At 35.6% G+C, this 17,358-nt stretch overlaps 1 protein-coding gene across 4 annotated transcripts in view; it reads right to left on the bottom strand.

The window, feature by feature from the left end:
- Window positions 1-17,358, bottom strand: part of LOC145669707 (uncharacterized) — a 925,722-nt gene that overhangs the window by 207,617 nt on the left and 700,747 nt on the right. For all 4 annotated transcript variants that reach the window (XM_081738014.1, XM_081738011.1, XM_081738010.1 and 1 more), the window contains one exon: window positions 1,273-1,595. In XM_081738014.1, the coding sequence (XP_081594140.1) occupies window positions 1,273-1,595 (323 nt within the window). The remainder of the gene's footprint in view (window positions 1-1,272; window positions 1,596-17,358) is intronic.

Here is a 17,358-nt window from a genome sequence, read left to right as displayed (position 1 = left end):
TACACGCCTTTGGCGCGGAACACCCGGGTTCAATTCCCAGTGGGAACTCATGTAGTTCAGATTCCACGTTAATCACTAGGTCCTGTCTTATATAGCCTCGCTGCTGAAAGGGAAGTTAACCAAAAACCAACACAATATATTCATATCGAGAACTTTTGATCAGGTAAGTTTTATTAATTGAAGCGTCCTTGCATTTTGATTGCCATAACGAATCCGCAAGAACTTTGAAATAATTTTGAGAAGCAAGAATTCTTTCAACTTTTATTATTCTTCAGTTGTAAATTGGGTAATTACACTTTTCCCTTTCATGCTCAAGAATGTAAGCCAATCGTAAATTGTCAAAGCAAAGTAAATTAACCACGCGTGAGTTTATGCTAATCATATAATCTGTTACATAATTTAAGCGCGAATATAAGGAATATTTCCTTTTCTGATGTAAAATTCTCTATATGAAATAATGTCGAAGTAATATGAACATTTATGTTCACGGATCTTCTTTTACACTTTCAAAGGCATGTCCATATAGTGCATGTTGGTGCATCCTACCCAGAAACTATTTTTTTGTTGTTTGCTTGTAAATTTATTTTATGTCCAAATATTTCTTCTACATAGTGAATACGTTATTGTAGGCACCTCAAACACCGAACTAATTGGGTTTCTTACAATTTTCTGCTTCATATTGCGCATTTCTACTTTTTGCCCAGAATTCGGTGCTTTCGCTCCACTGTGCGCTGGAAGCTACACTTTTCTCTCCTTGTAAATCATATTTCTGCTAATACATACTACGACTGAAAGTGAGTTGTTTTGTTCTTCCTGTAATATTTAATCGCCCTGTAACACGCTTAAAATAAGTATAATGTCGCGCTGCAATTTGTGCTTACATTTTCGAATCTAAAAGTTAAAAAATTTATAGTTTCTAATTTAATGGGTTATAGCTACTTGTAGTGCATAATATTATTAGTTAGACCTTTTTTAGACACACACACAACAAATTTAAACAATTATTTTAAAACTGGAATCCAAATTAAATAGAAATATAAATACGATTCCAACTTGCGTGGACCTTGAATTAATATATTTAAATGTAAAATAATACTCACTTGTTTCTATATAAAATTGCGCTCGAATAGCTGGTCATTGTGTTATGTTATAAACCAGTAAAATATATATATAAGAAAGTTAATACCCATGGGAAATCAATTAATTTTATTTCATAGAAAAATTATCAAATGATGCATTTCATATGCTAGCAAAAGCTTCATAATTACTTACTGTAGCACTTGTAAGTAATCTGCACTTTCTTTTCTTTCCATCGTGTAACAATACGTCAAAACCCTTGCTATTCGTCGTACACTCAGCGATGTAACTTGCTTGAAGGTAGCTCGTCCATTGACAGTGGAGTTTACCATGCCTGAGAACAATAACATACATATCGGAGGTAGTAATATCCTGAGTCTTTGATATATATATTGCAATGAATCCATCATTATCCATAACGGTTTGATACGTGAATGACAGGTCACCATTAAATATTCTAGCTGGTGTTCGCGTTCCGCCAATAATTAACGGAACCCGTTGTTCTTGATTAGGTATCCCTGTGAATTAAATATAGATGTAATATTCAATATAGTGTACATAATGATAAGAACTAGTTTATGACATGAAGTAGTATTCACTTACATCCCATATGAAGTGTGTTTAAAAAGAAACCGAACTTATGATATACCATATTTATTTTTCATTGTACATTTTAAGCACTGTCCTCTCGAACTGTTCCCTTCCACTGAAAAAACACAATTCAAAACGTTTCTTCCATTTTTGAAAAGCCTTCAGAAATGTAATTCCTGGGATGGCACGAAGTCTCTTGTCAGATTGGCCAGAATGCCTTCTATGTTTTCAAAACGACGCCCCTTTAACATAGTTTCAAGTTTCAGGAAAAAGGATAAAGTCGCCTAGGGTTAGGGGTCAAGGGCACAACAGGAAGGTGAGTTTTGCTAGTTTACTATCGACAAGAAGCTACGCCTTAGCCAGCTCATTGTCATGAGTCAACATCCAAGTCTGATTTTCTCATAATTCAGGATCCTACCTGTACAGATCATTCCCCAAACGCGTTAAAATTCCCTGGTAGACTACCTTGTTTACCATCAGACCTCGCTGTACAACTTCCTGATATAAAATGTTTTTTTCCATTCAAAAACACAACCAACATCACCTCGATCTTTGATCGATACATGTGTGCTTTCTTGGTAAATGTGATCCTTTGTCCAACATCTGCAACAACTGCACCTTCGTTTCAAAATCATAGCCCTAAATTTGCCCCATAGCTTGTTATGACTGTCTTAAGAAAGTTCTCATGTTCATTGGCAGTTGTTGGCTGAATTCTACACGCGTCTCGTTTTGATTTTAGTCAATAAACGAAGAACGAATTTTGCACTAAACTACGCATCTGAAATTTTAAAATAAAATTTGATAGCATGATTTTACGTTCATGCCCACTTCGTGAGCAACTTCTCGAACCGTTAACGACGATTCGCACGAATCAGAGCACAAACTCTCCTCACATGGTCATCATCTTTTAATGTGTAGGGTCATTCGGTCTTGAGATCGTCACTGACCCATATTCTGCCATGCTAAAAACGCCTAAATCATTCATAGTACTGTGTTCGACTCATACAATCCTCTCCTTATGCTTGGCAAAGCAAATAAAATGTCTCTGTAAAAGGTTTCCACAGTTTGTAGCAAAATTTCATACTCAGACGTTCTTCTTCAAGCTCCTTCGTACTTATTTCTTCACTAATCCCTGACCAGCTTGAGCACCTGCTCACTTCAGGGGCTTTATCTCGGCAACTAATTGTCAGAGCGAAACACAGTAAACAGTAGTTTCTTGTCTAAACCTGCCGCTAGGTGAGCGTAGTAGTCGAGCTGCGATCTCTTAAACAGCTGACGCACTATTATGAAAGTTCAGTTTCTTTCTGAACAAAACTCATATTTCATCACTTATTAGAAATAAAATGGAAACATGAAATTATGAAGTTATTAGTAAATCGAATAACCAGTCTCCATTTATATTTATAATATTTTTATTTATATGATTTAATTATTTATCGTATACATTTCATCGTTATTATTATACTTTATTTAGTACTCCATATTTTATAATTATCATCAAAGAAATGATAACGTTTATGAGAAAATAATATACTTTTAACTGAATACTTACACATTAAAAAAGGTTATATTTACCTCTGGTTAATAATTTCTCAATTTGGTGGGCCACTATTAAAAGACATATGTTTACTATTTGAGTTTACAAGAGATTTGAAACTGAAGTAAATGGACATTAAAGAAAAATGTATTTAAGTAAATATTGGAGAATCGGCTGGTTCCATTTTAGAGCTAGTAGCAATCCTAGATATTTGAAAATAGTTAAGACCTCTTTGTATCCCCTGTTGTTCATTGTTTAGAACTGGAAAAGATTAAGTAGTTTTGCACATCAGCGTCGTTTGATTTGTCTATCCTTAGTGTTATAGTATTTTCGGATAAATCATTGATAAAATAAAGTTTTTTTTAGATATATACGTTGCTGTAAGGGCATAATATTAGATTTAGCTATTGATATTGGATATAGTTTAAACAGCACTGAGCCTGCCACAAGTTGAACGACACATGCATGTGCACTAAAAGTGGATTTCTGATATTTACGAAATGTCTTATAAGCCGCAGACACTATTTAGACCATCAGGGGATTTTTGATCATCCGAAATCATGGTATATTGGGAAGATTGTAAATCATGAATTGAAGAGCTAATATATACATGCTGAGGATTCTTCTTAACTCGAAATAGTTTATAATTCTAACAAAAATGCATTTTTTTAAATACTATACTGAAGACAATAGCAAAAATGTAGTGTGTGATATGACTTTATTGACCGTTTCATTGGATACTATAAAATAAGACAGCAATAATTTTTAAGGTTGGATACATTGCAAATAGAGGAATGCCTTTTCCATTGTTTTACACTAGTCTAGACGCAGCCGTAACGAAGGATGAGACGTGAACGAGGTTTTTGTGATGATGGTGGAGCAATGAAGACATATAGACAATGAGTAAAGCAGCGCGTGTCAACCTCTCTGATTTCTTCAATATGGTGGAAAATTTAAGAAAAATTACTGAACGTCAACCACATACTATTAATGATGTATTTCATTCAATTAATGAAATTAAAGTATTTGTTTCGATTTGATACCTTTATTTGGTTAACAAACAATACTCACGCACGCGGTGTACTGTATAGACAGATTCCTGAGATTATTCTTCTTTCTCACGGCAAACGCTTTTACCAGTACATTCAGAACTAGCTTATGCGCAGTTTGTTAGCATGAGGAGGGACAATTAAGACACAAAGTTGAGAAACCAGGAAAAGACTTGGAAAGAATTGGGCAATAAAATCAAAATTTATGATGTATGTTATGCTGATAAAAATTTGTGACATATTTTCAAGAAGTTACATGAGTATATGTTTCCAATGAAGACCACTATTGTGAGAGAGAAAAGTACGTTATTATGAATGAATGCTTTATGCTGAAATACTGGGAATATATTTACAGTTACTATTTTGTAAGCTTACAAATCATGTAATAGGCTTATAGAGATATCTCTAATCATGACCACATTTTTGTTAATATGCCGATCTTTTATAAATATTGTTTTAAAGGACGGTATAAGAAAATAACCACAGCCAGAATTGTAACTCTGTGAAGGTACATTGTGGTTAACGAAAGTGTATTTAAACATAGATATGTGTTGCCGTAGTCTCTTTCAAAAACAATTTCGCAGAAAATAGGAATATTGGTCGTAGCTAATAAGATCTAGTTAAGCCTTCGGGATAAAGACAAAGCAACATTCAATATTTCGAGATATGTTTCTTTCTCACTAATTTATTTGCAAAGAGGGTTAGGATTGTATGGCCGCACCCTCAGTTGTTGCATTGATACCAGGACGACGTGAAAGCAGCACAAAGCACATTTATATTATTTTGTTTAATTTATTATCATTAACTAAAATACTAAATCATGTAAAATATTACAAATACTCACGAGGCCATGCACAACTTTTTATTTGGTTCAATATCCGTGAAATGCCTGACATTTAACATGCAATACCTTCAAACGGTACAAGCTATGGTAAAGCTCACTACACTAATGAATTTCTGAGAAAATTGTACATGAATTTGATGTATCATTTGCATCTATTTTCATTCGAAAAAACGAAAGTTGAATGTAATGACGGATCCAAGACGGCGGTCTGGTGGATAACATGTGTCAGAGAAGCAGTGCTTGATTGAATTTGTTTTGCATATGCTCACATTCATGTCCAGTTAGATCTAAACAAACTAAAAGCAATTTTGTGTCCGAGCTTTGTAGTACTGTATGATTGAAAGTCGGATATATGGACTCCAATCAAAGTGCAATTAGCGACATGGGCCGCCAAATTAGTACAATACATATTAGACCGCGGAGAATTTTGCATTTGAATCAATTTTACATGAATCCCGAGGGGACACTTCGCGAATGTACCATGTAAGTGACATCACCTATGTACGAGTTATATATTCTTGCGTCTTATTAACTGTCCAGTTAACCTATATCAATTAGCCTCTTTTCAGACCTGCACCTCTTAGTGTGCATCCGTATACTAAATTTTAGTTCGATTTGGTGGGCGTTTCTTGCTACAGAGAAGCTACATTATTCATTCCATGGCATAGATGTTCTAGAATCAATAATTTTCTTTCGAAATAAAAAAAAATGAAAAAAACTTTGACGTAAGAAAACTCAGCCCAAAATTAAACAACCTCTTGTGAGTGTTTTTTTATAAGAAATTAGTTGTGTCATATATTTGAATTATTACTGGAGATATTCGTTTAGGAAATATGAACAAAGTCGCTCGAGGCACTTAAAAAATAGTTGGAAGAAACTTACCTCTAAAATATATAAGTAGTAGATTTGTTTAGAATACATTAGCCATGTTATATTGACAGGTTATTAAAACAACTGTTATTATGAGATAAGCTATTGACAAACTCGCCCAACAAAAACGCACTACCAAGAATAAATTATCGAACCTCCCACAGAGTTTTCCAGGACTATTTATGAAACACTAAGAAAATCTGCAGAATCATCTTTAAGAAAATCGTCATTAAGGACCTCACCATCAAGAATAAGCTAGGTATTTTCTTCATTGTATAGATCAACTTAGGTTAACATATAGTAAACTCTATATATTAAAAATCGGTGAAAAATGTATAACAGTTTGATATATCACACATGTAGGTGACACAACCTATTTACAGCCGGAAGTGTGAGATATTATTGTTTCTAGTTGAGACACTAGCGACCCCACCAACGCAAATTGCCTCGAAAATACACACAATCGTTATTGAAACTGGTGCATGTCTCTGCAACAAAAATCTCGTTTTCATACAATACGAAGTATGAAATTTTGGTGTATCGCTTTTGGACACTACCTTCCGATTGGTGCCTATCGGTTTTGGTGAGGATTTCGGCTCTTTAGACTAGATTAGAGGGACTTGAGCCAAACGTGCAGTATACATAGTATTTTGAATTACGATTAAAATGTATAAAAATAAACTTATCTATTTACCTATACAAAAGGGGACAGGGGCCATACTGCATGAAATTTGTCAGAATGAAACAAAACTTACAGAATTTACTTTCTATGAAGCTCTAAAGAATAACATACCTTTTTAAGGTTTGTGTTACTTATTAAGGGAGGGCAAAGAATGATCTAAGTCTGGTCTTAATTCTATCATAGAAGGACAGGGAGGTTTGGAATCAAAGTTGGAAGACCAGTTTTTCTTCTGCCTACACCTTAAAGCAAACTAATGCTAATAATACACGTATTTATTTACATAAACAAGGATACAGTGCGCATATCGCATAAAATACTTGTGCAAAGAGAACAAAATTTGTAAAATTTACTCTAGTTGACGCCTGAAAATTAAATAATTTGCATATGTATGTTTAACAATTAAAAGTTTAAATTAACAATTATAAAAGTTTAATGTTAACACTACTTAAGAATATATAACTAAATTGACAGTATGACGTCTTACGAGGGTTGACTCAAAAGTTTTGAGCCTTGAGAGAATTATTAGAAATACAGATTTGGAAATGCCTTTATTTTTCAACATAATCCCCTTGGACAACAGCACACTTGCTCTAACGGTGCTGCAGTGTTCCGACCCCAATAGAAAAAAGTATCTTAGATTGTGACAACAGAGACTTCTCCATTGATGTCATTACGTCATTACCGTCTGCAAAATATACTCCTGCTAGAGCCGATTTTAGATTGGGGCACAAGTGGAAGTCTGAGGGGCCGGATCTGGAGAATAGAATGGATGACAAACGAGTTCAAATTCTCATTTGTAAATAGTAGCCATGGCAACTGCTGATGTGTGGCTGGGAGCATTATCGTGATGGTAGAGAACGTCTCTGGGCTTAATTTGTGGCCTTTTTATTTCTTGATTTTTTTTCAAAAGGTCACTATAGTACTGTCCTGTGATGATATGATCCCTTTGCAGGAATATCAGACCTTGAGAATAAAAAAAAACAAAACATCACTTGGCCAGCGGAGAGGTTACCTTTGCTTTCTTTCGGGTACGTTTTTGTTCGGAGTGAGAAGACATGGGACCCATCGAGCAGAAAGATAAACCAAGCTCATTCTTCAGAATATAATCTGCTCTTTCCTGTGATATGCCCAGCCTGTCTGCTATCTGTACAGGTAGAGTTGACAATTGGAGATCTTTCATGATCATATCAAGTACCAGGCCAATATTTCTCGTGGTGGTTGCAACTGATGGTCTCCAAGATCTCGAGTCATTTTCAACACTCTGCCTACCACGTTTGGGTTGCTGCACCTATATTTTGATGGTGGCATATGTAGAGGCAGATTCATCTACGGTATTGACCATATCCCGGTGGATCTCAGACGATGACATTACTTTTAATTGGAGATAACTTGATGACTGACCTGTACTAGATTTTTTAAATTTCGAAACTTCTGCTATCTCACCCCACTTCAAAAGCCTCTGAAAGATAAAAGAAATTACTTAGAACCGAGAGCTTGATACACATTAATACCAAAGTTGTGCTATTTAAACAGATATAATTTTTCCATTTTAGATTCTCATTTTCTATGTTAGGGTTAAACCTTTTCAGTCACCGCTCGCAAACTACGTAAGTCAAGTATTTTCTGTAGTTTCTAAAAATTTCACTCGTGCAAAAGAAGGTAGCCACATTTATATAGTATATTATTTCTGTATGTTCACCTGTTTTCCATTTTGTTTTTGTTAACATTTCATAATAGTATATACACTCAATATCTACAAAAGATAATTAGTAAAATTCTTGTATCTTTCTTCTTTTAAATAAATATTTTCTTTTCCTATTAAGCGAAAACAGGGAAACCCATGTAATACTATTGTTGCTTGTAATGGAATCGGACAAAATTTATGGATTTTGTCCCTGTCCACCCTTGTACAGTAAGAGACACTTCTGGATGGTACAGCCATATGAAAATTTACGTCTAAGGTTCTCCACCAACTGAGTCCGAAGCATTTGCCGGGAAATATGCAACTTAATTAGCTGTAAAGGAAGGCGGGTGGAATCGCCAGGAGCGGAAGAATTCCCGTACACTTGGGCGAAATTCCCACTACTGTCTACAGCATCATTTCTCCAAAATGAAATAAATCTTAAACGTGTAGTTCCTATTTTTGCTCCCAAGCCATCTTATGTCATAGCTGATGACCTTGGAGAACGAGAGATGCAAATATGATGAAAGACAGATACAGTCACATGCGCAAACTTGGAATTTGAGACAAAATGATCGGATAGCGTCCATATTTTGTCGCAAATTTTGATTTTATAAGTAGACATGTAAAAGCTCACCCAAACCTGAGAGCATCCCACTACCAATTGTTGAGTTCAAGTGAAGAACTCAGTTGAGAGCATAAGATGATTATGGAGAGGGAGAAACATCTTCAGATATGGGAAACAAATAATGAAAAAATTGAAGTGCCTTGAACAGGACTCGGACGATGAAACTTATGATTACCAAACAACAACTCTACTCACTCATCCACACTGAACGATAGCCAGTCATACGTCAGACACGGTACGTATGCTACTAACAATACGTTTATTTGTTAGGGGTAAAGCTAAGGAAATTTCCCGTCTCCAGTTTTTCTTTCCCTGACACTTACTTAATTACTGTTGTCCCAGCCTGGGAAGAATAATTTCCAAACCTCCATAAACTTTCCTAACAATCTATATATATAGCAGCACAAAACATTTATCCATGCCTGTTCTGCACAATTATACTTACACAAAACCATTACTTCCAATTCTATTAATTTCAGTACCAAGTGAACAGAAATGCTGAATATGAAATTCTATATGTCGGCGAAAGTCTTGCAGAAAATATCCAAATTAAATTTTTCTATTTGGAACAGGGGAACCATACACGCAAGTTGCCGCCATGAGATTTATTTTGCGAAGGAGGGACATAAATTTGCATTGAAAATGGCAAAATCGCAAGTTTAATTATAACATAATTTTATTTTTAAGAATTCCAAATGCGAAGGAAAATTAATGTATTCTCTTTGGCTTAAAAAATAAAATTACGGCTGAACGTGGAAGTGAACAGAGACTGATGATCTTTAGGAAGAATGCATGCTACCAAGCAGTGGCGTAGCCAGGAGGTCTGGAACCTCCGGACATTTGCACAAGTTGTTAAAATAAGGCCCAAGAGTAGAAACATACCAAAGAGACCTTGCGATCGAGGTCGAGGTGTCACTCTCGATAGTGGCACAAACACATGGATTCAAATGGGTATACACATGCGGAATATGTACGCTACAATACGACCTAGAGGTCGACCGCGAGGGTGAATCAGTGGTCGCGATGATAAACAACCGAGTTTGTTTTTACATCGATGTTCAGCGGAAGCATCGCTGTGGCTCATGTTCTCTTTGGTTCTCTTGAAGCGCTGCAAGGAATGAAGTCTTCATTTGTTTAAAATTTCATCTGCAGATGATTCTATATGTCTATACTCCAGAGGTTTTGCTGCACTATTAAACGTGATTATGAAAGAGATATTAATAGAACTAGTTAGGAATGTTCCAGCAATATGGAATAAGTAAGAAAAAACATCATAATAGACGTTTTAAATATAGAATGGAAGGAAATAGTAACTGAAATGTGAATGTCGGGTAAGTTATTCATATTTATTTGAGAATTATACTGCAGCTTATTAGAAAAAAAGAAGCTACTCTTAATTATTTATATCCTTAAAAATTCCACTCCTTTCCCCCAATTCCGAAATTAATATAAAAGGGTTTCTTGTAAATTCGTTACTGATATAAGGTAAAGAAATACCTGTAAAGACAGGCACATCCATAGGGAGAAAATGTCTTATAATGGAATTGCAGTGACGAAACTTCATTTGCTACAGTTAATTCCGTCTCCAAACCGAAACCTGAAGACATACCTGTCTTTTACAAGCAGCTGGAGGAATGGCCACCCCTGGCCCAGGAGGGGAGCCGCAATTTTTAAGTTGCCAAGAGCTAGCCAAAATTCTAAGTTCTTTCCACTCGAGAAAATCAGTAAACAAATCATTGGTTACTACTGCGTTAGTTAAGATTTATTTGGAAGAACCGTCTGCTAAAAACTACTACCAAAATATCAGACATAAAGCATAGCTAATATTCAAAAATGTCCGAAACATGTAATATTTGTGAAACATAATAGAGGGAGAGAGAGAGAATTAGTCCTGTACTTAATAGTGCCCTTCGGTTATAAATTGAAACAAATGAAGACTTTTCATGTCATCTTCCTGATCTTCCAAAAACAGCAAGTGGCACTACGAACTTATCTGTTTCTTTTTGTGTCTGTGACTGTCGGTCCCTGACATACGTAGTTGATGCTCGATTGTTTGAATTCTAAGAAATTCACTTAAAGGAAAGAAACATTTGCTTCCAAAAAATAAACATATATTGTAGTTACTCATGCGAAATGTAACGCGAAAAAAGCAACGCAAACTAGGTACGTTACTTAAAAATTTGTAACGCGTTACCCTTACAGTTACTTTGGAAAAATGTAACGCGTTACTAGGAAACGTTACTTAAAAAGTAACGACTTATAAGTAACGCGTTACTTGCGTTACGTTACTTCCCAAGACTAGTCTCAAGCTTACTTGCCTAGGGAAGGAACCAGGAAACCCACCCATCAGATAGTTCAGTAGGTGGGGTCTCAGTTTCGATCCCCGGTGGGAGAGCCTTTGAAATATTAAATGTCCTCGATGTATCTGTGTTCGTGTCCCTGTCGTTCAAGGTTGCTGGAAATAAATGTACACACCTGTTCACAAAAAGCTGGAAACTCGTTCATAAACTAAGTCCGAAAAAGTGAGCCTAGATCCGTCACGATTCCCGCAGATCTATACAAAGGGAATTGCATGTTCCACCGTTCTTTATATAGACACTTGCTACAAACCGTATTGTCATCCGAGCGATGTGAAAATGTAAAACCAAAATCAAACTACTTATTTTTGAGATTAATATTGATTGCACACCTCATGCACAGTTCCAATATGCAAAATCAACAATTATCTTAAGTAGAAATTGCTGAAAACGACAGAAAATGGATATTTAAACCTCCAAGTAGGAATCTGTGCTGGAGCGATTTTATTATCAATATTATAACACAATCTGTTAAGTTGCGTCTGTGTGTCAAGCGGGTTTAGTACAGCTACTGACATTTCTGAAACGAAGGGCGACGGTTCGAGCCTCCGTTCGGAAAGTTTTTCTTTCTTTTTCCCAGATATATCAGAACTTTTTTATAAATATAAATTCTACTGTGAAGTGATTGCTAACACATTATCCGACAAACTGTCACTTTCAAATCCCTGTCCCATTTACTAGCCCGCCATGTCCATAATTCATATACGAAAACGCTCAAAATGAGAAATGTGAACACAGTTGAATACCTAAAACCACACGTCCAAAATGAAAATCTATATATATAAAAGAGAACGCACAAAATCCTTTGTCCGCTCATCACGCTAATACGGCTGAACCGATTTCTTTCATTTTTGGGGGGTTGTTAGGATTTGGACCCTAGATGGTTTTTATCATATCACTTTAATTTTCAATTACCAGTGTCTTGAGATAATTGACCAATCAGGAGTGAATACGTAGAAAAAATCCTTTGTCCGCTCATCACGCTAATACGGCTGAACCGATTTCTTTCATTTTTGGGGGGTTGTTAGGATGTGGACCCTAGATGGTTTTTATCATATCACTTTAATTTTCAATTAGCAGTGTCTTGAGATAATTGACCATTCAGGTGTCCATACGTACAAATCCTTTGTTATTAGTTCATCATAGGTATAAAAATAAACGTATTTATATGCAACCCGCATGACCCTGTGACTCGGCGGGTTAACATAACTGACAGGCGCTATAAATCACTTGAAAGCGAAAAAGTAAAAATTATCTAAGTAACAAAGTTTATTGCGTTCCGGGGTGACCGCAGCGAAGCGGGGCGGGTTGGGGTGACCGCAGCGAAGCGGGGCGGGTTAACATAAATGACAGGCGATATAATGTTAACATTAGTGCAATCTTCTATGGTTTTTATCATATCACTTGAAAGCGAAAAAGTAAAAATTATCTAAGTAACAAAGTTTATTGCGTTCCGGGGTGACCGCAGCGAAGCGGGGTGAACGCTGCTAGTTATCCATATATATATTTCGGGGTTCTTTGCTAACTTCATTCTTGGAAATGTGAACATTCTACAAGATATTTCATTCACTTCACAATATTTTATTTGAATAGACATAAAATTTCGGTGGGGGATCAAGCCCGGAAGTCCCATAAAATACACCTATATATATATATATATATATATATATATATATATATATATATATATATATATATATGCTTGTATTTTTTTTGCACTACAAAAACTTAGGGTACCTCATACTCTGAATTCTTATAAAGCAATTTGAACAATTATTTAGAAAATATCTACTGCTTAAAATCGGATTTAATCGCAATGCCAGTAATCTGTAATATCTTATATTTTTATTTATTTACATTGAATGTGTACTTGTTCTATACTGTATAGCATGAATAGCAGCTGCTACATAACAAACAATTACACTGGTCTACATATGAAAACTTTTTTTCTGCTGACTGAGATATTTGACTTGTTTTTTAATAAATCGAGGTCGCTGATTCCACTGATGTAGTTAGTTTTTGCCTATAACGTCAGAATTTTACACAAACTGATGATACTTACACTGACAGAATTTCTTATTTGTTCCATATATCTTAGTAAGAAACTTACATTAAATATATGGTATACGATTTGATGTGCAATATGATGTTTATGGTTCCACAATATTACGTATGGAGTGGTTTTACGAACCTATTTGTCATAATGAATTTAGACTTGATAGAAAGTTAAGCAAATCCGATACATTTTTTAAATTTCATTTACGACTTCAAGTTGATAAATGCACACATCTAAATAACACACCGTGCTTATCTACTTAAACAAAAATCTCCGTTTCTTTGATTTTCTGGTGTAAGTGGCCTCCGGAACGTCACGCTGCAAGCAGCAGCGATAGTCCGCCATCATGTTTTCGTTCCACCTTTCCTGGTACCGGTTCTCCATGGTTTTGATATCCTGGTGAAATCGTTCACCCTGTTCTTCACTAAGAGCACCAAGATTGGAAGGAAAATAGTCTAGATGGCTGTGTAGGAAGTGAAGATTCACAATCATATTTACTCCTAACTTCTGAAATGTGGCCAACAAATTGTGAACAAGTTCCTCGTAGTCGTCCGCTTTAAAGTTTCCAAGAAAGTTTGTAATTAAAGTATGTTGTTTGAAAGTTTGTAAAAAAAAGCATCCCATGCATCTCTTTCTCTGGGGTTCATGGTTTGTAAGAACTCTTTATCTTTCATTAGCAACTTTATCTGGGGGCCGTCAAAAATACCAGCTTTCACTTTTTCCTGTGTCAATGCAGGAAATTTCGAGCATATGTATTTGAAGCAAGCACCATCCTGATTCAAAGCTTTTACATACTATTTCATTAATCTCAGCTTTATGTGTAGTGGAGGGAGTAACACTTTCTTATGGTCAATAAGCAGTTCACTCTGGATGTTTTTCTCTCCCACTTCAAAGTCTACTCTGGCAGGCCACGATCTTCGTACCCAGTGATCATTCCTTGCACGGCTGTCCCATAAACAAATAAAGCAAGGATATTTCGTAAAACCTGCTTGTTGGCCCAATAACATTGAAATTACCTTGAGGTCCCCACACACAAGCCATGTATCTTTTTCATAATTTATCTTCTCAAGGAGCATTTTCAATGTTTGGTAGCTTTCCTTCAAATGTGTGGAGTGACCAACAGGAATGGATGCCAACTTATTGCCATTATGCAGCAATACTCACTTTAAACTCCTCTTCGAAGAGTCAATAAAGATTCTCCATTCATTTGCATCATAATCACATCCCATAGCTTCAATTAGTCTTTTTACATCTGAACAATACACAAGTTCTTCATCTTTTTGAAAATATTGTAATAGATGCTTCTCTCTGTTCCGATATACGATAGTTGTTCCTGGTGCAACATATTCCTTTCTTTCAATCTTGAACCCACCAATTCTGCTGATGCTTTTGGTAGAGCAAGGTCGCGAATTAAATCATTTAATTCTGATTGAGTGAAGGGTTTGCATGAATTGCATTCATTAGACACCACAAAATCCTCGTCACTACGTTCTGTATTTGTGTTGACAGAGCAATCGTCATCACTGAACTTGCAAACGTGCTGCATGTAGGGATAGGAATTTCACTACTGTGAGGAACAGGTCTTCTAGTAGAGTAAAGATCAGGATACTGAATAGTATGTTTAGATTTCCTGCTCATACCAGATACATTTACCATACAGAAATAGCAGTCATTTACATGATTTTGCTGCTCTCGCCACACCATTGGGATTCCAAAACTAAGGCTTGTTCTTCGACCCTTGCTCCATAGTCTGAGATTTTCTACACAGGTCCTGCATACTTTATGTGGTGCCCATGGTTTATCTTGTTCGCCCAATTTAATTCCGAAATATGCATGATATACTTTTCGTATAAATTCCAAAATATTTGTTCGTTGTTTCGGGGTTGTGAAAGAACCACAAATATAGCAAAATATATCCGGATCGTTCTTGCACTCTCTACGAATAGATGTCATGTTATTTAACTCGGTACGGTTGCCAACTTGATCAGAATGTGTGTAGTCTACACTACAGTAGTTGTAATCCTGTAGATATCACTACACCAATAGAGTGCACCAATATTAGAAATAACCAGATCAGTAAATGTTTGCAAAACTTTTACAAAATTCTAGCACACCTTTCGCAATCTGTTAACTGGCCGTGTTATCCATAAACAAAGAGTGCAGCATAATTCGTCACCCTGCATAAAAATTCAGCTGCGAGTGCTCCTTTATTTCAACCCTTTACATACGTAATATCCTCTGAATTACCGATATTTTATATAATATATTCTTTAATTCTTACGTAATAACTCGTAAAAATAAAATTAAACGTAACTGTGTATGTGCTGCCATCTTGTGACATCTTGTAGAACTACGTTACGATTAATGGTTCTAAAGCATACATGAATTATTAGGTACAATTTAATTTTGTGAAAATACCTGACGTGGTAGAGAAAAACGGATTTCATTTTTGGATTTAGCATACTCGAATTATTAAAGAACAGTGTAGTCTCCAGTCAGCAAAATTGATGTAGACCAGTGTTATCTATAATTGAATTTAAGTAGGAAATGAAGTGTATAATAATGGTTCTATCTGAAACAGATGTTGCGTAGTGGTGTAGTTAATTACCCCGCGAGCTTTGCAATACTGGGCTCTTCAAACTGTCCATCATTAGGGATGCGCAGAGTCAAGTGGAAAGATAACTTTCCTGACAAAATTAGACTCGAGACACAGCTCTCCCAACAGAAAAATATACATTTTTCGAGTCGAGACATCACTTTTACAGCATATTGTCGAGATGAGACGGCCTCAAATCTTGTCTCTTGCGCATCCCTATCCATCCTACCTAGATAAAATCAATTTTGAATCCGAATATTCAATTTCTTTTAAGGATAATTGTAATCTACGATACAGATTGAAGTAAGATATTGGCTTGAACTGCTTTATTGCCCTATTAACCTTCGTATACTGCAATTATATATGTTTGGCATAAATATTTATTATTAGAATGTAAACACTGAAGAATATATATTAACACACAATGAGGGAGAACTCAATGCTCGTAGTCATTAACAAATTGGTTGCATGTTTATTTAAAATTAACTATCTTGAAATCTAAATCATCACTATTAGAAAGAAAGTAAGAGAACCGTTTTGCTAATTTGGACATACTATAAGAGATTGAGGAATGTGTATTTAGTCGATCAGAATATATGAAACTAAATGGAATGACATGTGGAACTGAACTTGAAAGAGGATAGGATGTGTAAATGAAAAATTAAAGAAACCAATGGTTAACAGCAGTAGTCACTACTTACAGCAGATGAGTGAAATCTACCCTCTCTCACCCAAAAGTACAACAATTCTGAAACATAAGGGCGTCACATTTTCTTTGTTTCCTGACAAAATTGAAAAATGGATTTTGCATATTTTTTGTCTATATCCCTTCAATATAGTTAGCTAACAAACCAAGTACGATCAATTGACTAGACATCACGTGAGTGAAATTTATATAGTTAGTTTGCATACAGCGTTCACCGAAGTGACGCAGACGTGATGTTGAAGCTTCTGGTAGGACCTATTTCGTTATGGATTTTAGGTCAGTGAGATTTCTTTACACGTATCAGAAAGCTCTTTAACTCCATACTAAAGGCGTGTCGTATGATTTGTTCGAACCGTCAGGTATTCGGACAACCATGAGCTCCATTCGTTTTGATTCACTGCTCAGAAGTTTAACTTGAAATATATTCTTACTTTTCCACGGAAATACAAACTGTTTGTATGCTCATTTTATTATAGGTGAAATGTATAATTCTGCAAGTAATAAAATTTTTCATGTCTTTCTCCAAGATTAGATCCCTCGTCCTTTGGCTCAGCAGTTCGACACGTAGACAACTAGGCTAATTGTTGTTCTGTAACAGCTTGGAGGAAAATCGGTTTGAACTGCACGAAGGAAATTGAGGGCATTGGTTATAGCTGTATGGAGGAAAATACCATGTGCTCCCAA

The sequence above is a fragment of the Thermobia domestica genome, chromosome 14 (assembly GCF_964235325.1).
Source record: "Thermobia domestica chromosome 14, izTheDome1.hap1.1, whole genome shotgun sequence".
Taxonomy (NCBI): Eukaryota; Metazoa; Arthropoda; class Insecta; order Zygentoma; family Lepismatidae; genus Thermobia; species Thermobia domestica.
This window is presented reverse-complemented; position numbering and strand designations above follow the sequence as displayed.